At 36.9% G+C, this 22542-nt stretch overlaps 2 protein-coding genes across 3 annotated transcripts in view; both read left to right on the top strand.

Annotated features, from left to right (window-relative positions):
• Positions 1-9778: 9778 nt before the first annotated feature.
• Positions 9779-22542, top strand: part of LOC136417460 (cathepsin L-like proteinase) — a 201437-nt gene continuing 188673 nt past the window's right edge. The window contains exons 1-4 of one of the 2 annotated variants that reach the window (XM_066403157.1): positions 9779-9796; positions 10515-10597; positions 10672-11004; positions 11063-11663. In XM_066403157.1, the coding sequence (XP_066259254.1) occupies positions 10520-10597; positions 10672-11004; positions 11063-11614 (963 nt within the window). In that variant the 5' untranslated portion in view covers positions 9779-9796; positions 10515-10519 and the 3' untranslated portion in view covers positions 11615-11663. Of the gene's footprint in view, positions 9797-10514; positions 10598-10671; positions 11005-11062; positions 11670-22542 lie in introns of those variants that run through there. The other variant, XM_066403158.1, reaches the window with a different exon arrangement.
• On the top strand, positions 15090-19544 carry LOC136417371 (uncharacterized). The gene has a single exon (XM_066403040.1). The coding sequence runs from the start codon at positions 15090-15092 to the stop codon at positions 19542-19544; it is 4455 nt and encodes a 1484-aa protein (XP_066259137.1).

Here is a 22542-nt window from a genome sequence, read left to right as displayed (position 1 = left end):
AAAAGCTTTGACATGGACTTAATGTTAAATATTTCATGGCTACAACTACTTTTGTAGTCTAAAAGCACATTCAGCATTCCTTGGTCATCAATTTCTTTGGTTTAGGGATATTTCTAGCGCAGCGGCCCTTCTTTTTTTATTTGGTTGTAAAGGTACACAATAGAGATAATACATTGTTATCATGTTTGGAATATTTTTACAAAAAATAAAAATAAAAACTTATTTGGCCCTGACTGATAGCAATAGCCAGTAATTTGTGATCAGTTTTGAATATTCTCGTGCAGAAAATTTATTTTAGGATAAATTTATTTTAATTCCGTTTACGTTTTGCAAATCAAAAAAGGTTCATTCGATTGCAGAGAGAGTAAAAATCATTCAATTATTTTACGAAAATCATCAGTGTGCTAACCGGACCGTCCAACTATTCAACCAGAATCATGAAGACAATCAAGTGCAAAGCAAGTACATTTTGGAATTAGTTCATAAATGTTGTCAGACCGGCTCTATAGCTATTAGGTCGTGTAGTATGAAATGAGTAAAATTGAATTGAAACTTTAGTCATTTTTTTTTCATATGAAATGTTTTTATTGTCAATCGAAATATGCACCACCATTATCAATACACTTCTGCCATTTAACGAGAAGTTCATTGATTCCCCTGCTGTAAAAGCCTGCAGGCCGGGAGTCGATAAACTCTTGGAAGGCAGCTTTGACAGCCTCGTCGGAGTTGAATGTTTTCCCTACCAAGAAGTTATCCAAATTTTGAAAGAAGTGGTAATCAGTGGGTGCTAAGTCGGGTGAATACGGTGGATGACGAAGAGTTTCCAATTCCAACTCCTGTAGCTTGGCCAAGGTGACTTGTGCGGTGTGTGGCCGAGCGTTGTCGTGCAACAATAACGGTGCACTTCGATTGACTAATCTTGGCTGCTTGGCTGGCGTCAGTTGCCTCATCATTTCGGTCAGTTGTCGGCAGTAGACATCAGCCGTAATCGATTCACCAGGTTTCATGAAGCTGTGATGGATGACACCTACGTTGGATCATCAAACGGACACCATAAACTTCTTTTGATGAAGATTTTTTTTCACACAATGTTTTGGTGGTTCATCTTGATCCAACCACTGCGATGAACATCTGGTATTGTCATATAGGATCCATTTCTCATCACAAGTAACAATCCGATTCAAAAATGGATCGTTATTATACCGGCACAACAAAGAAACACAAGCTTCGAGACGTCGTTCTTTCTGTATGTCGCTCAACTCATGCGGCACCCACTTGTCCAGCTTTTTCACCTTACCAATTTCAGCCAAATGAGTCAATATTGTTATTTTGGTTACACTGAATATTAACGATAATTCGCTTGCACTTTGACGTGGATTCGCTTCCACCACGGCTTTCAGATAATCGTTAGCCACTTGAGTTTCAGGTCGTCCACGTGGTTCATTTGTTAGGTCAAAATTGCCAGGACGAAATTTCATGAACCAACGAGATACTATTTGCTGTGAAGTGACTTCAGTACCAAACACATCATTAATATTGCGAGCCGTCTGAGCTGTTGTGGTTCCACGGTGGAACTCATATTTCATTAACATACGAATTTCACTATTTTACATGGCTGCACAAAAATGTTTATAAAAATAAAAGTTTTCAATAATTTCTAACACTTTAAACACTGATCGAAAGGGGAAGAATGTGTCTTTTCCACATAAAAAAGTCAAGTCCAAATATAAATTTAGAGTGAAGTTATTCGCAGTTGAATGTGGCATTTCGAGAATCTACTCATTTCATACTACACGTCCTAATAAAACCTATTATTGTATATGTATATCGAAACTCTATTCATAAAAATAAACCTCTGGGGTTAAATCTCATCCAACACAACAAAAAGAACATAAAAACCAAGGAACAAGTGTTAAAGAATTATATGAAAAACCCCCACGTTTCTTCTTACATTATACTGGGGAAATTCTATGTTAATACCGCAATTTTGGAATACATTGTACCGTTAACTTGAAAAATGTATCTACCTGTGGTACTAATTTACTGCCTAACAGATTTAAAATCATCATTTATCCATCGTTTTCTGTTTGCCCATTTACGGATTATTGTGCCATTGACATTTAAAATAGGATTAGGTGTTGTAAAATATCTACTTCTTTGTCAAAAGTGTTAACTATTTGCTGGATTGGCCCATAACCTGTAGAAACTCAGAATTTATCGGTATCGAGATATTTCATCTCTGTAGAATACAAGATGTATAGGGTGATCCAAACTTGGCGCCTTGGGCCTGTTATGGGTAAGCAGAAGCCGAAATCAAAAATCTAAATAAGGGTTCTCAAAGGAGGCCCCCTAAGGTCTATTTTTCTTTAAAAACTAGATTTTTCCAACAGTGGGAAAATGGCATCTGTGACGTCATTAGCATTTTTTTCTCAGAAACATACTTTTTTTTGATATCAAGAAACTTCATATTATTCTAAACAATTTTTGTAGTAACAGTTTTTTGTATCACTTTCTATTTCAAATCTACAATGGACCATTTTATAAAGTTAATTTGTGAGTAAATACAATATATAATATTTCGGTTAATTTAAAAAATTACATTTTAATCAAAGTAGGTAATTATTAAATTTATCATATAATTTCATTTTAAGTTATTATAAATACAAAAAAATAGCTAGTAAAATTTCTATTTGAATTAAATTAAATTAAATTAAACTGTGAATTTTTTAAATAATACTTTTTAAGAACAAATAATAAACAAAACTAACATTAACCCTTAACTGCTGACATCTAGATTTCCATCTCTTAAGGTGACACGGAGTCCGGTAGACTTCTACATTAAAATTGTATTTTTTTTCATCTTAGTGCAAAAATAAAATGTTGTCATATAAAACCCGTAAGCTCAACTCTTCTAAATAACATATATTTTATTGAAAAGTAAAAAAAAACAAAAACAAATTATTTAAATTCTACAAAACTTTAACTTCAAATGGAAATAACAAGTTCGTATAAATAATCTATAAAAAAAATTAAAAAATATTTATGACATTTCACGGTTTAAATTATATCAGATAAACATTAATTATGAAGTTAACAAAAAATTAAAGTTCTATATGAAGCAAAAACAAAAGTGGCAGCGTGCAGAATAAGTGAATAATTTTTATTCTCGGTTACAACGTGTAACGCAACATTTTTTGGAACATTGCAGACAAATAGGTTTTTGGCATTGGAGACACAAAAAAGCAATCTTTCCTTTTATTTTTGGTGGACAAATATAACAATATTTTCGAGTTTCTAGTCTCTTTTCTATTTGAACCGGTTCAGGAATATTTTGAAGTCGATGGATAATACTGCGAATATCGTGCCTTAGATTTTTTGAATGTAATCGTCTATTCATGTGAGGTTTCACCAATGCATCTGCTAATTCTTCAACAAAACCAAATCTGCTTTTATCATTTTGAGGGCGAGATCCATACATAATAAAACAATTTGTGCTGCAATTTCTACTACCTGATAAAAAATTGCCAACGGTCATCTTCGCGTACTTCGGCTACAGCTGTACTTCGCACACTTCTCATCCATAGAATCTACTCCACCTTTGGTTAGGTTATAACAAGCAATCATTTCTGGCTTTCCACTTTCCAGATCGACGGACTTGCTGTGATGCATGTGTTTTTAATTTAGAGAAACCTTGTCTATAGGATCGACGGACTGTAAAAAAAAACGTTTCTCTTTTCACTTCGGAATGATATATTTGGGTATGCTTTCGACCAATAAAATCGTGATTAAGGGATAGTCGCAGTGTGGTAGAATCGTAGAGAGAGACGATAAAAAACTACCCTTTGGAACCTTAAATACTACATTCAGGGATCGGCACCCATAGGCGTACTCCAGGAGAACCCTTGTAGACAAAGAGGGTGCTCTTAATTGCAGCCGTTAGAAACGTGGTGCTATGGCAAAACAAAGCTACTTGAGAGAAGGTTGTCCCTTTCGAGGAACCATCATTATTAGGACAAAGGATTCCCCACATCTGGGCATTCTGAAATGGTGCCAATTTCTTAACGTTCATAGGCGTCGCCTCTGGGTGCGTGGTAAAATATGATAAACTAAATTAAAGCTGCTATGTTGCGATGTAACCAGCAGTACTAATTCGACTTATGCTAAAGTGCTTATCTAATCACTATGTACAACTTTAAGATCAGTCCCGAACAGCACGGACGAAATGACTATAACGGATTTGCTTTTTTTAGGTACGTGGGATAAAAGAGTAACACCCTTTGTGAAACCATATAACGTATCGTTAACTGGTCTCTGCTTTTGTGGAAAAAACTCAGTCTGTATTTCTCTTTTTTTTTTTTTTCATAGTGCCAACATACCTTAATTTTTTTTTTCAATAAAGAGCGGGTCAATTCAACAGATGAAAACCAGTTGTCGGCAGTGATATTCCTATTAGAGCCATATAGAGGTTTTACAAAACGGATGACAGCTTGAGATGGTTTGGATAGTTTTTGTTCTTCGTGATCTAGGCCAAAACCGTCGGAATTTTTCCCAACATAAATATAAGTGTTATGTAGGTAACGTGTTCTAGCATCAGTTAGAGCAATAATTTTCAAACCATATTTACAGGGTTTATTCGATATATAAATTTTAAATGAACATCTCCCTCGAAAACCTACAAGCATCTCATCAACGCACGCTGAAATACCGACTGAATAGGAATTTTGTGCATTCCTCACAAACATTTCAAAAAATTCTTGTACAGCAGCACCGGCGTAAACAGCTTTTCTCTCATTTCTGTCTTCAGGATTATCAAACCGAAGAGCAATTAGAATAGTCAAAAATCGTTGTAGGGACATAACAGCCCAAAAAACATCCCTGCCTTTACCGTTTGAAACAAATAGACTACGTACATCTTCATGGTTAGATTTATGTACTATCGGCCACAAAAGTGGTCGACTACGCTAAGGTTCAAAATCGCTTGACGCATATTCCAAGCGAAGGCGCCTTATCAGTTCACAAAAAATGATCCACAACAAAAACGTGTCTAGCGAATAAATTTAGAATTTTACATCGAATACCAAGCTTGCCGGAATATTTTCAGGACGATAATTTCAAATAAATCATTTCTGCTAGTAATTGTGTGAAAACATCACTATATTAACATTGAATTTTGTAAATTGCAAAAGTTGATATGGCTATATAATTGTTTAAGATGAAAACGAAAAAAATACATGTTAAATTCAATTATAAACAAGACCAATAATTTACAAAACACTGTAGAACAACTTATTAAACTTCAAGACTTTTATTAACAATAATATTTTGCTGGGAATTAGGAATTAACTAGTCCGACTGTTTCTTACCTATCGCTTAACAATCAAGTGATTTCTATGTCGCAAAAGTTCTTTAGACAAAAGATGACATAAACGGCGTTTTTCGTAATGCGTACGTTAAAAGGGAAAATTTCAAGACACATTTTTTTCGGAAATACAGTTCGAGAGACTCTTCGGATGGAGGATCGTGAGAAAATAAACTTAAAATTTATATAAATAAATGACTAAATTAAAAAATAAACAATTCTAATAGCGGGTTACTCCCCCATTGGCGTCAATGACGTCTTGTAGCCTCCGGCCCATTGAACCCACAAGGTTTTGGCACAAGAGTGAACCTCTAACCCCATTCCAGATTTGGTTGCAATGTGCCACCAAATCTTCGGTAGTACGTTCATTGTTATTGTGCCACCTTTGAACCATTAGGCCCCATAAATTTTCTATGGGGTTTAGGTCTGGTGAATATGCAGGCCAGGGAAGATTGTTTATGTCTGGATGCTCGTGATACCAGTCCCTCACGATGTTTGCGCGATGTATCCTAGAGTTGTCATCAGCATAATTGATGACAGGCATTTCTGCCACAGGATACAAAGTACGAACAGAAGGAAGCATAGCTTCGTCGAGCATCCGAACGTACTCAATAGAATTCGTCCTTGTTTCAAAACATGTTATGCAGGCAAATGAATTATCAATCAAGCTATATGATTATAAATTTTTGAGGCATAATAATTGCATTTTTTGCTTGGCACTCCAAGAGAGGCCTAGCTTATTGAGAGAAAAATGCAGAATTACTTCTTTTAAACTAAGACATAAAAAATTCTATCTTGTGATACACCGTTGTAAAGGGGTTATTAAGAACTTTTAAAAACCGCCGAAACATGCACGGGTCCGTATTTGAAAAACTCAAGTTGTTGTCTCATTATCTCAAAAGCTAAGGAACATTTAAAATGTTGAAATTTACTGGTTTGTACACATAAGAAAACTACGAAGTTCTTGTATCAAACGTTTTGATGAAAAACCTTTAGTTATCGATTCATTTAGAAAATTAAATTCGACCTAATTTTAGTTTTCTCACAGTAACTCAGAAACTAACAATCATTCGGCAACATTGTTTTCGGTTCTTAGAAGAGTATTAAATTTGGCACATTTCTTCCAATTTAACCGATCCTGTAACTCTTCCCGTTTAAGAGATAGCAATAATAGCACATCGAATTTGGAACACCTTGTATAACACAGCCGACATCTCACAGACTTTTCGCTCAACTCAAGATGAATTTCTTGCCAGAAGTAACAATATAAACAAAAAAACGTCCCCAAATTTAAGCCAGTGATAAAGTTACCTTAATTGAAAAAAAAACAATGTGATTACGTAACCGTACGTACCGTACCGTAATATTCAACTCACGACTAATTTCGGAAATATTATGGCCTTGTTCATATAAAAGTACTATATTGTTTTTAATATTATCGCTTAGATTTGGTGGCATTGTAGCTGAACGATGAACTGAGAAAATACCAAAAAATAAAATTGTCTCAATGAATTGGGCCAGCAATACATGTTTTTGTGCAAAATATTGATGTATATACACAAAAAGGGGGATCCAACAAAAAGTAATCTAGGTCAAGTGTGACAAAAAAAGGTATCCGACCCACAATACCGCAAGCGATTTTGATTTGAAACTGGTCGACCACTTTTGTGGCCGATAGTACATATTGATGTGTAAAGCAATATACCCACAAATGCATTTAGTTCCACGATATCTACATCTGCTAGTTCGGGTTTATTAATTCTCTTATATTTTCCTCTCATGTTCGCTAATTTTTTGTTTGCCCAAGTTATCATTAGATTACACATATCTTCAGAGAAAAGGTTTTCAAAATAATCTAACGGACTATTGATATTTTGTATTTTACGTCGAACTTTTTGAATATCTACAATGTTGTGTTGGAGAGCCCTTACATTTCTTGCTAGTTCCACTTTGCTCCATTGGAATTTATTTCTCCCGTAAAAAAATGTTTTTTTGTATCTTTTTGTATGTTTTTGGCTTTTATCTTCAATTAATTCTTCTTCTTCCGACATTACTACTTCCTCTTTAGAGGCTACTTCTTGCTCAATCTCCGCATTCATTTTCTGCCCTTCTGTTTGTCTGCTTTCTTATTTCTCTGTTTCATTTCCCTCATATTCTTGCTCGGATTCGGTTTCATGGTCGCTTGTTATGCATATGTCAGTATCTTCGGAGTCGCTTACATCACTTCCTACTTCATCATACTGTTGGAGTCTTAAGGGAAAAGCTTCTGACACCAGGTATTCTTTTGTACGTGGGTACCGCCACGTCAAATCAGGACGATGGTCGAGACAAAACACTACCGTAACGTCAACAAGTCTATATTTAAAAATCTGTGATAACTATTACTGAACTAGGTGCGTTAGAATCTCTAGTATGAATTTGGAGGAAGGTCGGATCTTTGTTTATGCATAGAGTTCCACTCTCAATCTGACAAAAAAAGGACGCAGGGAAAACGAGCAGAATTTGATTTCGGCCCATTTTTGTTCTAGTTGACCAATCAGAACACAAATTTGGTAGGTTCCCACGAACTTAGGATTTTTAGATTGAATGAGAAAAAACAGACCTTAAAAGGTTTTGCAATTAACGTCTTAACACATGTGATTCTGCGAAGGGCCAAATTACTGATAAGGACTGGTGAGTGGCGACAGAGTCACGGTGTGTTAAGTGTACTCGAGAATATTTTTACCTAATGGTTCTCACGGTCAAACCAGAACATCCCTCAAGTTGAGCGATTTATGTATATTGGTTATCGCTTCGTTTGAGATGAGGCATAACAGATGATTTGGACGGGTATCCAACAATACCACTTCATACAAATGTCTTCAAAATCAGAATCGAAAACATCTACGGATTTTCGAGAACTTGCCATCGAATAAACGCGCTAATTTATAATAATTTTCTAACAATGTAATAACAGATAAGATGACATGGAATCTCTCAGACTCCTGATAACCTGTAACACAAAAACCGAAAGTATGTCGATTCTGCCGCCATTACACAATCAACTAGACTAACTTTAAGGAAGGTACTGAACACGGTATCCAATCATTCTAAAAATGTGTATACGGTAGTTTCTCTACTACAACAGATTTGTTAAAATTTAAACTGCAAAAGTGTGCATAAAAGAACAAAGACGATTTCTCATCAACGTACAAAGCCATAAACCTTCAATTTTGTGAAATTTAACGAATTTTCTCCTTCCCAAATTAACTTACTACATAAATAGCATAAATATGCCTATAAATAAATTCATGAACTTTATTTGGATTTTCACTGTATTTAGTTAATATTTACCTCGATTCCCCTTGAGATATTTCTTTTTCCCGATGTTTGCTCCTGATGCTTTCCTTTTTGCTTACACTGTTGGTGGAGAGTCTATGAATTGCTTCTAGGGTTACCTATAAAGCATCCGATACTCATTAAAATGATATAAATCTTTAATAAATCCTCAAACCTTTTGAAACTCTAACTTTATCGTATAACTTCCTATGTTAAAGTTAGAGCTTCAAGGCTTTATTATAATCGTATCGCCAAATTTGCTACTCCGAAGACTTGGGAATCCATATTGGAATAAGCCCTAATTATTTTCTTCTCCAGTATGCATAAAAAAATTAGTAAATCTATGTAAAATAATAATTTTTTAAATCATCAGATTGCCAAAGGTTAATTGGTGGCCCAAAGTTGGACTCGTTTAAGGAGACAGTTTTTTTTCGGAAATTTCTCTGAAATCAATGCGATATTAGACAAATTTTGTAATTTTTGAAGGCCCATATGTGGGTATCAATAACTTTGTCCCGTGTAGAACTATTCCATATCTACCTCTAACCATTTCCTACAATTCATTTGGTGAAACAATCTACCATAAAAGACTTGGGATATTTAATTTTGTTCATTAGCTGTTAAATTAATGTCATTAGAGTAGTTTTTTTTTTAAATATTTGGAACAGCTGCATGGGGTGGCAATAATATTAACCTCTATAGAGTTATTCTGATGCCTACCCCCTGTCACCCCTTACAGCTCGTTTAGGGGCCTTGGGAAACTTTGTTTTGGCCATTTCTCTTAAATCGGTATGAAATTAAATCAATTTTAGAATTTTTTGGAAGTGCTCAGAGAATACAATTTCATAAAATTATTAAAACAAATTAAATGAAGCACAAATTATAGCATAATTTAACAATACCAAAACGTAATATTTAAAAAATAAAACACTTCCTATCTTAAGAGCAATCGAAGGTCTAAACGAAAACAATCATAATATTGAAAAGTTAATTAAAATCACTTGAGATAAAATGTTTCAGAAAGGAACAAGATTTTGATAAGATATAGCTTAACAATATAAATTGAGAAATTTCAATAACAATTCTCAGTCGTTGTGGCGCAGACAGAGCAACAATTGAGTAAGTTGAGAGGGAAAAAAATATACAATTTAGAAAATATTAGGAATATATTATGTTCGTTTTTTCATTACTACAGTTGAAAGTTATCATTATTGGATGTGTTGAATGATTGCGAAGTACATTTTCTCGTTTTGTTTCCAAAACAGCCTGTTATGAATTAAGACGCGTTATATTTTTGTGTGCAATTCAATTTATTTTTGGTTTAGGCAAATTAACTGTGATTTTATTTAATTTAGTAAGGGGGAAAATTATATATGCACCGTGGTTGTGAAATGCTCAACACTCATACGTTTCAGATCTCTTGGAGCTGCATCTCCCGTGATTTAATTCTGACATTTAGATTAAAATTGCGCATTTTAAGATCTTGGTGCATAACATATTTTAATTAACAAAACATTATTATAAGATAAGATTTAAATGAGACATTTTCAAACCGTAACAAAACATTTTAATACCATATGAATTCAAATAGTATTTTCCGAGTGTTCAAAGGCATGGCCTTTTTAATTTGAACTACCTTTAGATTGATTGGGCCCATCTTGTGATGTTTTCCAAATTTAGCAAATAAAAAATCAATTAGATATTCTTAAGATATGTTGAGAATTTGAATATGTACCAAGTTCTGTCATCATTCAGCGTAGAAAAACTTATACTCTCGTTTGAAATTGATTTTTCCCTTTAGGAATTTGCCTTTATTATTGGACAATCATTGTTTCAGAAAACATGTTCGTCAAAATCTTCCTTTTCTCTTGCCTGGTGTTGATCGCCAGTGCCAACCAAGAAGAATGGGCTAACTACAAGGTGATTTGAGCACAAACTATGAATTTGTCTGCAATATTATCTTTGAAAAAATTTTAACACTGCGTTATTTCTAGGCAAAATTCGGGAAGGTTTACGCCTCTGACGCTGAACACCAGGTGCGCTATGAAGCTTTCAAGGGCAACTTGCAAAAAATCCAAGAGCACAATGCTAAATACGACCAAGGCTTAGTCACCTGGTACATGGCCGTCAACGATTTCACTGACCTCACTGCTGAGGAATTCGAACAACAGTATTTGTCATCTAAGATGCCTGTCTACAATCAAACTGGAAAGAGGATCCACCAGACATCCGTCTCAACCCCCGACCACGTCGACTGGAGGAAATCCAACTACGTCACCGGAGTTAAGAACCAAGGTTCCTGCGGTTCCTGCTGGACTTTCAGTGCTGTAAGTTTTCATCTAAAATTGTACTAAAACGTTCCTTCAAGAATGTTCTCTCTTTAAGACTGGTACTTTGGAAGGAGCTTTCGCCAAGTCTCATCGGTCGCTGGTGTCCTTCAGTGAACAAGAACTTGTGGATTGTGCCACTAACGGTGCTGGTTATAACGGTGCTGGATGCAGCGGAGGTGTTGTTCAAAGTGCTTTGGACTACGTCAGGGACCACGGAATGGTTTATGAAAAAGATTACCCATACGAAGCGAGGCAGGGATCCTGCAGACAAAAGGGAAACGTCTTCAAAATCAAAGGTTACACTGAAATCGGCAGAAACGACGAAAATGGTTTGAGGAATGCCGTTGGCAATGTCAGCCCTGTTTCTGTAGCCGTCAACGCAAAAGACTTCCAACACTATGGAGGTGGCATTTACGATAGCTCAAGCTGCTCAAACTCAATCAACCACGGAGTCTTGGCTGTTGGTTACAATAGCGAGAACGGACATAACTACTGGATCGTTAAGAACTCCTGGGGTACGGGCTGGGGAGAGGGTGGTTACATCAGAATGGCTAGGGGCCACAACTTGTGCGCCATTGCTTCTCAAGCATGCTACCCCAACTTGTAAATGAACTTAGAGCTATGGGAATGTTGTTTTACTTTGTAAATATATTACGGTAAAAGTTACTTCTGTCTTTTATTCTAACTTTGCTTCAAATACGCATAAAACTCTTTTTAAGAGTCACTTTCCTTCTGCCTGGGATTATACAAAACTACTTTATACAGGGTGTTTTCTAAGTACGGTACATAACTTCGGGAGCGTATTCTATAGCTAAAATAAAGGTAATTTTGTTATATAAACTATATCCCAAAAATGTTTCGTTGCGGAAATACAGCGTGTGAAAGTTTCTTTAAAAAATTACAATGTTTTAAATATTTCCGAAACTATTTGAGATATTTTAATGAAATTTTGCAGGGTTTGAGAGTTAGCAATGGTGCGTATTTTACGCTAAAAACAGTGGCTACTGTGTGACCAGTGGCGTGCGGGCAGGATAATTGCTGGATATTTATAAGGAAAAATGTGGTACGCCACTGTTCTTTTCCAATATTTTGTTCCTTTTTTAATTATGTGTTCGATTTGGAAGAAAAAAGGTCTCTTGACTTTTTTCGTAGGGGGCACCGTTTTCGAGTAAATAAATAAAAAACCGTAATGTAATAAGTACTATTCGTGAATGAATACAGCACCATTTTTTTAAAAATTATTTAACTACAAATAGCAATAATAAAAATAATCATTTCTGACACCTATATATTTCACTATTTTAGTGATATGCCCGGGATGGCCATATGTTGGGAACCTATTATCTTTCAATAAGGGTTACCCCGCATAAAAAAACTTTCCCTCCTTTTCCTTGTCAAGACAAAATTCTATAACATCCACATTTAGCCAAAATATGAACAGCTGCAACACCCCCGTAAATCATCATTTCTTGCCATTCTCTTAAAGTTACGGGTAAGGATTTAGAAAGTTACCATTTGTGGATTGCCCTGTTAATTGCCTAAAACCGCAGTACGCCTATGGGTACTGACCTCCAGATTTAGTACTTAAGATACCCCAAAGCTTGTAAAAGAACCATTATAATAACATAACTCGACGCACTCGGAATTTTTTTCTCTCCCTCATAACTCTTGCACTTCACAATTCGGCTCTCTCCATTGAATTGGCGCTTTAATCTCAAAATCTTGAGTTTTGTAAGCGATTAAGGTGTGTGGTGTCATAACGACTGGAATAAATATCTGCCAAAAATGTTCCCGACTTTTGTTTCGCGAAGTTCCATTACAGAACCTCTATTCGAATAATCATTATCTAATGATGGAACATAAATATACATATGCACGTCTATTCAAAGAACACATTTACACCTCAAATATGACTTCATTGACTAATTTTTTAGAAAAAATTCTCGTAGTTATTGTAAAACTACTGGGACTATTGAAATGAAAATCGGTGTACCTTTGTTTCGTAATCCGATAAATTTGATGGGCATAATTAAAATGTTTTACATAACAGAGGGCGCTAGTTACACGTGTATCATTACATATTTTCATCCAAAACTTTTTTAAATTTAGATTTATCGGTAAAAGAGTCCAAGAAGATTAAAAAACGATCAATTCTACATAAAAAAGTTACTCTTAGTAAAATACTCTAAAGTGAACGGTTGTCCAGAAAAACGACAATTATTGTCATATCGACTTTAAACGCTTTTTTTAAGGAAATTCTGAGGTTTTTCTATCATTGCTTTTAATACTATTGAATTACAATGAAATAAACACTAATATTACAATAAATGTTCAAAGTGATGACCGCGTTGGTCAATACATCAATTGCACCGTCGTAGCAAGTTTTGTTGTACCCTTTGGAAAATTCCTGGGGTATTCCGAATCACATCAGAAGCATTGAAAATTCCTTCAGTTAATTCGTCAGCATTTATTACTGATGTCGTGTACATTAAACCTTTCACATGACCCCAAAGAAAATAATCCAGGTAGGTCAAATCAGGAGAACGAGGAGGCCATGCCACTGGACCAAACCTACCTATCCAGCGTCTTCCATAAACCTGATTAAGATGATCTTTTACTGCTCTGGAAGAATGAACTAGAGCACCATCATGCTGATACCACATTTTGCTACGTACTACTAGTGGCATATCCTCCAAAAGCTCTGATAAATTATCACATAAAATTTGCAAATATCTGTTTGAATTTAAATGATGTGGTAGTACAATAGGAACTAGTAAATGGTCACCTACTATTCCAGCCTAAATATTGACTGAAAAACGGTGCTAGTGGTTTTCAATGTGCGTCAGATGATGATTTTCTTCGTCCCAAACGTGGCTATTGTGGATGCTGAAATATCCGTCCCTAGTAAATTGCGCTTCATCGCTAAATAGTATGAAATTATCAAAATTCTGATTTCTTGCAATGCGTCGAATATACCAATGGCAAAAATTAATTCGCTTCGGGTAATCATCAGGGACCAGTGCATGCACCCTTTGTGGATGATATGTGTTAGGACTTGCGACGTATTGTTTTATCATGGATTAAAGTTAGTTTAACAAACTGATGTTACGCCCATGGACAACCCCAGCCATTGGGTAATACTGTTGGAATTCCCAGCGCTTAACACCCATCTTCGGCTGAGGGAAGTTATTTTATGATTGGGATTTCCAGCACTATTCTTTGTCGGACTAATATTGCGAATTTAAATTAAAGGTACCGCCAAACGAATACAATGGCTGGGCTCCAATAAAAGCCCAGCGATCGTGCCTCTAAGTGCTACGCTTTAACGTAACAAGGTAGCCTAGAAGCCGCTAATGGGGCCCTATCGGGGGTACGTCTATGGGCGTTACACCTCCGTATCAATACTTAAGGAGGGTGCGAAACTGAAGAAGCTCTCTTTTCTCGCCACTTCATCACGGACTCGTACGCGTTAAACTCTCGTCAACATTCTTTAAATAACGCATTTCTCGATATTGTATAGTTGTTAATGTTACCAATAAACCTTTGTTAAGTTAAGAAGGTTTAGTTTCTTTTATACGCGAAAACAGTGTCTCTGAGACTGCGAACTCAGGGTGGTCCTTCATAATCGATCAATCCAGTCCACGATCTACGTAGTTCACGGTTATCGTATCGAAAGGGGTGAATCGACCCAACCACGTACACGCGCCAAATTTGGACCTAACATTTTTGGTCCTTCGAGCCGGATTTGACTGGATTGGAACAGTGCCTACGAAACATAGTTCATAAGTGGAACGAGAAAGTGCATCACAAGTCAAGAAAAGTAACCGGTGAGTCAGTTCCTTTTATCAAGATTTTCCTTCTGAATTTACCCAGCCTTGTAATATTCCCGTCTATCATCTCCTGCTTTAGAATAGTCGTTTGTAGTGTGAGATTGACGCCATTATTGTCTCGATTTTGTCATATCTTAAGAAGGTGAAATAGGTGAAACTTCAGGTTGATAACGTTGAATAGCGTAACTCGTATCTAATTGAATCTCGAATCGATTTTATTAGTTTAATCCCAGTTATTAATACTAGGTAAAAATGTCTCTTAGAGGAAGAAAAGGAAAAACGTCACAAAATTCCGAAAAAGAGATCCATTTAACGGATATTTCCACCAAAAACTGTGAATTTCGAGAACTATTGCATAAACGTGAAGTCTTGATAGGAAACTTATCTTATTTTGAACGATATATTCTGGAAAACAAAAATACTAATGAGATATTCCAGTTAAAAGTCCGTCTTGAGAGCGTGGAGGAGGACTTTAGCCAATTCAAAATTGTCCAAGAACGTTTGGAATTTTTAAACGAGAATGAAAAGGAAAATCGACACGAAACGCAGTCGGCCTATTATAGTTTGATAGCAGAAGCACAACAATTAATAGACACTATAAAAAAGAATCAAGATAGTAAGAATTCTCAACCAGGACATTCAAGACCGTTGAAAGAACTAGGAAAATTACCAGATCTAGGTTTGCCTTCATTCTTTGGTAATTATGAGACGTGGTTCAGCTTCAAAAGTATTTTTGAGTCGTTAGTACATGATAGAACCGATTTAAGCGAGACAGAAAAACTGCTATACTTGAAATTATGTTGCAAGGACGATGCATTGAAAATAATAGACTCGTTTGAAATAACGCCCGGAAATTATACAGTCGCTTTAAATCTATTAAAAAAACGTTATGAGAATAAAAAAGCAGTCGTAAATTATCACGTGAGAAACATTCTGTTTAATTTGCCAAGCGCGATTAAAGACTCTGCGACAAATGTAAGGAAACTTATAGACACGGTCCAACAACATAAAGCCGCGTTGGAAAAGCTAAAATTGCCCGTAGATAAGTGGGATGCATTATTGAACCCAATAATCTTAAGCAAACTGGACGAACGTACGAACCATGATTGGGAACGGAAACAGTGCCACACTGAGTCACCCACGGTTAATCAATTACTCGATTTTTTAACCGATAAATGCTTCGCATTGGAATCTTCTCGCGGTTTCTCGAGACCTCAGTCACATAGACCCGATAAAGACAGGAACGAGAACAGAGGTCAGGAAAGAGGAAATGGATCGATTTCGTCTAAGAATTATTCGTATTCTTTAACGCAAAGGGTTGGCAGAGAATGTCATATCTGCAACGAAAACCATTTTGTTTATCAATGTCCTCGGTTTACTCAACTGTCGGTGTCTGAAAAGTACAACGAAATTCGGAAGCATAAATTGTGTAGCAATTGTCTACGAGTAGGGCACCGAAATCAAGAATGCAAGTCCAGCGGGTGTAAAAAGTGCGCTAAAAAGCACAATACGGCGCTTCATTACGAAAAACGTGAAGTAGGTGAAGGCGTTCAAAACTCAAAAAACGACGGCAATAGTGCACCTCCATTATTGCCCATAGACAAACAAATTATGAACAAGGGGAAGTACTCGGAATCCGAACAATCTACAAGGTTACCAAACAGCCAGGACCAGGATGACGCACGCCCTTGGGTTGATTATTCATTAACCTTAGCATCAGCCAGCCTAGAGAGAGATCAAGTATTGCTGTCAACCGCCAACATCTTAATCGCCGATGAAAAGGGAGAATGGCAGAGGTGCAACGCCTTACTTGATTCGGGGAGTCAATCAAACTTAATGAGCGAAAGGCTTTGTAGAAAGTTAAATTTAAGTTTCAAAAGAATCAACATGCCTCTGTACGGCATCAGTCAGCTCGTCACGGAAATTAATAGACAGACCCAAGCCAAAATAAAGTCTAGATTCAACAGTTTTGAGGCCAATCTGACATTTTTGGTTTTGCCAACGCTTACCGAAAATCTACCCTTATTTAAGTTCTCTAGAGCAGCGCTTAAGATTCCAGGCCAGATCAATTTAGCAGACGAATATTTCAACGAGCCAAAGAATATCGATATTCTGTTAGAGGTAGATATATTTTATGATCTACTGGGCTCGGGAAAAATAAAATTAGGGGAGAAGTTACCCGTGCTTCAGGAAACATCTCTAGGCTGGGTGATATCAGGAAACTTAGCAGGGTTTGGATCGCGGAATCAGAAAACAGTTTGCAACCTATCGACGAACATATCTAACAAAATGTTAAATGATTCGTTAACTAAATTCTGGCACGTTGAAGAATTTGAACATTCCAAATTCCTGTCTAAGGAGGAATCCTATTGCGAAGAGTACTTTACTCAAACCACGACCCGTGATAAGGATAATAGTTTCATAGTAAAGTACCCCTTTAAAATCGATAAAAGCCTGAAGCTTGGAGAATCGAAATCGATAGCGCTGAGTCGATTAAAAAATCTAGAGAAAAAATTAGAAAAGAATGAGGAGCTTAAAAAGCAATATGTGGATTTCATGAACGAATATGAAACCTTAGGCCACATGACGCGACAAGGGCCAATCGGAAATGACGACTCTATGCCGAATAGTAGCTATTTTCTACCTCACAGAGCAGTAGTAAAGGACTCGATTACCACAAAATGTCGCGTCGTGTTTGATGCAAGTTGCAAAACTAGCTCAGGCGTGTCACTGAACGATACCTTAATGGTAGGTCCGGTAGTCCAAGACGAATTATATGCAATTCTGCTACGGCTGCGGCTCCGAAAGATAGTGCTGAGCACAGATATCAAGATGATGTGTAGATACATAAAAATTCAAGACAGCGAGCGAGATTATCAAAAAATACTTTGGCGAGCGAATTCTAGGGACCCGGTTAGCGTTTACCGGCTGAACACGGTGACGTATGGAACGTCGAGTGCACCCTTTCAAGCCACTCGCTGTCTAGTAGAATTGGCGAGGCAAAATGAGAATACATACCCTCGGACATCGGAAATAATGAAACACTCCTTTTATATGGACGATTTACTTGTTAGTTTGAATTCGGAAGAAGAGGCCTTGAACGTCTACAAAGATCTAAACAAAATAATGGAACAAGCCAACTTTAAATTAAGAAAATGGGCATCTAATAGTGGAACAGTATTAAGGAACATTTTAGAGTCCAACGACAACGAAAACTCTGACAGTTTCACGCTCCCGCATAATAAGCAATTGAAAATGTTGGGAATTTCTTGGGACCCCGAATTAGACACGTTGAAATATGCAGTCAATGTTAGGTTCGACTCGACTCACGCAACAAAGAGGACGATTCTGGCGACAATTTCTCAGATATTCGATCCTCTAGGATTAATTGGCCCAGCATTGATTAAAGCTAAACTAATCATTCAGGAATTATGGAGATTGCAACTCGATTGGTACCAAGAGGTTCCTCATGACCTCCGACAGCGGTGGGAGGAATTCGCGACACAATTGATCTACCTAAATGAATGCAAAGTAGCCAGACACGTGATCTTGGGCAATGCTATTCGAATTGCACTATATGGATTCAGTGACAGCTCGGAAAAGGCTTACGGGGCCTGTATCTATGTAGGTTCGGTAGACGACCTCGGCAATCACGGAGTTCGACTTTTAACTGCAAAATCAAGAGTGGCCCCTGTTAAGAAGCTAACGTTACCTCGGCTTGAACTGTCAGCGGCTCATTTGTTGGCCAAATTAATGCACGCGATGAAGGAAACCTTGGATATACCGATCTCGCACGTAAAATATTTCACGGATTCGAGCATTGTTCTTGCATGGATAAAAATTGAGCCGTCTAACCTAAAAACCTTTGTCGCTAATCGGGTGGCAAAGATAACAGAATTATCGAGAGAAGAGGATTGGGCCCATGTACCTAGCAAGGACAATCCGGCAGATGTGATCTCGAGAGGGCTAAGTCCAAGGGAGCTGCTACAATGCAACCTCTGGTCTCACGGCCCTAATTTCCTGCGCGGAATCGAAGCAGAGGTGAAGGTAGAATCGAATAACGAAATCCCGTTGAACCAGTTACCCGAACTAAAAGCTGCCCCCTCTGTGGAAAACACATGCATTACCCATGTTAGCATTGATAAACCCGATTTCAATATCTTTAATAGGTTCTCCAATCTATTCAACCTTCGTCGGGTTCTTGGCGAATCTTGTCTAGCATACGAAGAAATGCACACCTTGTTGACAAAAATCGAGGCTTGTTTGAATTCACGACCTTTAATGCCAATCTCTAACGACGCAAACGACTATTTACCCTTGATCCCAGCTCATTTCTTAATTGGCGACTCGCTGGTAAATCTGCCCCAACCCGAAGTTGGAGACGTCACTATATCACGGCTATCCCGCTACGAACGGTTACTGCAATTGCAGCAGCAATTTTGGAACCGCTGGAGCCGAGACTATTTGACCAATCTTCAAACTAGAAGCAGGTGGAAGAAGCCGAAAGACAAGTCTATAGCCATTGGATCCTTGGTCCTGCTAGCTGAGGACAACCTACCCCCCCTGCGATGGTCTTTGGCCCGAGTTGTTCAACTTCACGAAGGGAAAGACAAGGTGGTACGTGTAGTGACAGTGCGTTTACCAAACGGGAATACTTCGAAAAGGACTTTATCAAAGGTCTGCCCGTTGCCTATTAACGATGATTAGTGTTTGTTTTTAAAAAGTTAGGACTTTTTAACGGGGCCGGCATGTTAGGACTTGCGACGTATTGTTTTATCACGGATTAAAGTTAGTTTAACAAACTGATGTTACGCCCATGGACAACCCCAGCCATTGGGTAATACTGTTGGAATTCCCAGCGCTTAACACCCATCTTCGGCTGAGGGAAGTTATTTTATGATTGAGATTTCCAGCACTATTCTTTGTCGGACTAATATTGCGAATTTAAATTAAAGGTACCGCCAAACGAATACAATGGCTGGGCTCCAATAAAAGCCCAGCGATCGTGCCTCTAAGTGCTACGCTTTAACATAGCAAGGTAGCCTAGAAGCCGCTAATGGGGCCCTATCGGGGGTACGTCTATGGGCGTTACACCTCCGTATCAATACTTAAGGAGGGTGCGAAACTGAAGAAGCTCTCTTTTCTCGCCACTTCATCACGGACTCGTACGCGTTAAACTCTCGTCAACATTCTTTAAATAACGCATTTCTCGATATTGTATAGTTGTTAATGTTACCAATAAACCTTTGTTAAGTTAAGAAGGTTTAGTTTCTTTTATACGCGAAAACAGTGTCTCTGAGACTGCGAACTCAGGGTGGTCCTTCATAATCGATCACGATCCAGTCCACGATCTACGTAGTTCACGGTTATCGTATCGAAAGGGGTGAATCGACCCAACCACGTACACGCGCCAAATTTGGACCTAACAATATGAATGTAAGAATTGTTCATTCAAAGTTCTCCAAACTGTCGAATTTGAAACTCCCAATTCATTAGCAATTGTCCGAGTACTCGTGGATGGTTGATTTTGAATTCTTTGGAGGATTTCTTCTTCTACTTGTCCAGAACGAACTCTTCTTGGTGCACCAGCATCATGCCTATTAAGCAACAATGTACCACTTTCACGCATGCGTCTAACAATTGCTGGAAATTTTGCCCTACTTGGAAGTCGTCGAGTAGGAAATCTTTCTCGATAAATTATTTCGGCTTTTCTTGCGTTACCTTGAGTTTCACCATAAATAAGCACCATATCAGTCAATTCCGGAAAAGTGTACTCCATTTTAAAGTAGCTTCTAACGCACAATGGTTTACTACGTGTCAAAAGGTATAATTTCAAATGTTATAAAACAAAATTTAATAACTCTAGCTTTTACGATTTTAAATTATAATTGAATGTGACGTTTTGAAAACTGATATTCAACTCTATTATTACACAATAAATTTTAAGCGCATTGCAAACCATTAGTAAGTGAACTGTTAGTGAATTGATAGTTTATAATCATGTCATGAATTTATTTTCTTTGGGGTCATGTGAAAGGTTTAATGTACACGACATCAGTAATAAATGCTGACGAATTAACTGAAGGAATTTTCAATGCTTCTGATGTGATTCGGAATACCCCAGGAATTTTCCAAAGGGTACAACAAAACTTGCTACGACGGTGCAATTGATGTATTGACCAACGCGGTCATCACTTTGAACATTTATTGTAATATTAGTGTTTATTTCATTGTAATTCAATAGTATTAAAAGCAATGATAGAAAAACCTCAGAATTTCCTTAAAAAAAGCGTTTAAAGTCGATATGACAATAATTGTCGTTTTTCTGGACAACCGTTCACTTTAGAGTATTTTACTAAGAGTAACTTTTTTATGTAGAATTGATCGTTTTTTAATCTTCTTGGACTCTTTTACCGATAAATCTAAATTTAAAAAAGTTTTGGATGAAAATATGTAATGATACACGTGTAACTAGCGCCCTCTGTTATGTAAAACATTTTAATTATGCCCATCAAATTTATCGGATTACGAAACAAAGGTACACCGATTTTCATTTCAATAGTCCCAGTAGTTTTACAATAACTACGAGAATTTTTTCTAAAAAATTAGTCAATGAAGTCATATTTGAGGTGTAAATGTGTTCTTTGAATAGACGTGCATATGTATATTTATGTTCCATCATTAGATAATGATTATTCGAATAGAGGTTCTGTAATGGAACTTCGCGAAACAAAAGTCGGGAACATTTTTGGCAGATATTTATTCCAGTCGTTATGACACCACACACCTTAATCGCTTACAAAACTCAAGATTTTGAGATTAAAGCGCCAATTCAATGGAGAGAGCCGAATTGTGAAGTGCAAGAGTTATGAGGGAGAGAAAAAAATTCCGAGTGCGTCGAGTTATGTTATTATAATGGTTCTTTTACAAGCTTTGGGGTATCTTAAGTACTAAATCTGGAGGTCAGTACCCATAGGCGTACTGCGGTTTTAGGCAATTAACAGGGCAATCCACAAATGGTAACTTTCTAAATCCTTACCCGTAACTTTAAGAGAATGGCAAGAAATGATGATTTACGGGGGTGTTGCAGCTGTTCATATTTTGGCTAAATGTGGATGTTATAGAATTTTGTCTTGACAAGGAAAAGGAGGGAAAGTTTTTTTATGCGGGGTAACCCTTATTGAAAGATAATAGGTTCCCAACATATGGCCATCCCGGGCATATCACTAAAATAGTGAAATATATAGGTGTCAGAAATGATTATTTTTATTATTGCTATTTGTAGTTAAATAATTTTTAAAAAAATGGTGCTGTATTCATTCACGAATAGTACTTATTACATTACGGTTTTTTATTTATTTACTCGAAAACGGTGCCCCCTACGAAAAAAGTCAAGAGACCTTTTTTCTTCCAAATCGAACACATAATTAAAAAAGGAACAAAATATTGGAAAAGAACAGTGGCGTACCACATTTTTCCTTATAAATATCCAGCAATTATCCTGCCCGCACGCCACTGGTCACACAGTAGCCACTGTTTTTAGCGTAAAATACGCACCATTGCTAACTCTCAAACCCTGCAAAATTTCATTAAAATATCTCAAATAGTTTCGGAAATATTTAAAACATTGTAATTTTTTAAAGAAACTTTCACACGCTGTATTTCCGCAACGAAACATTTTTGGGATATAGTTTATATAACAAAA

This window comes from Euwallacea similis, chromosome 28 (genome assembly GCF_039881205.1).
Source record: "Euwallacea similis isolate ESF13 chromosome 28, ESF131.1, whole genome shotgun sequence".
NCBI lineage: Eukaryota > Metazoa > Arthropoda > Insecta > Coleoptera > Curculionidae > Euwallacea > Euwallacea similis.
This window is presented reverse-complemented; position numbering and strand designations above follow the sequence as displayed.

Bases quoted from the DNA above. Each gene is read 5' to 3' on its own strand.
- LOC136417371 (XM_066403040.1), top strand. From the start codon at position 15,090: ATGTCTCTTAGAGGAAGAAAAGGAAAAACGTCACAAAATTCCGAAAAA.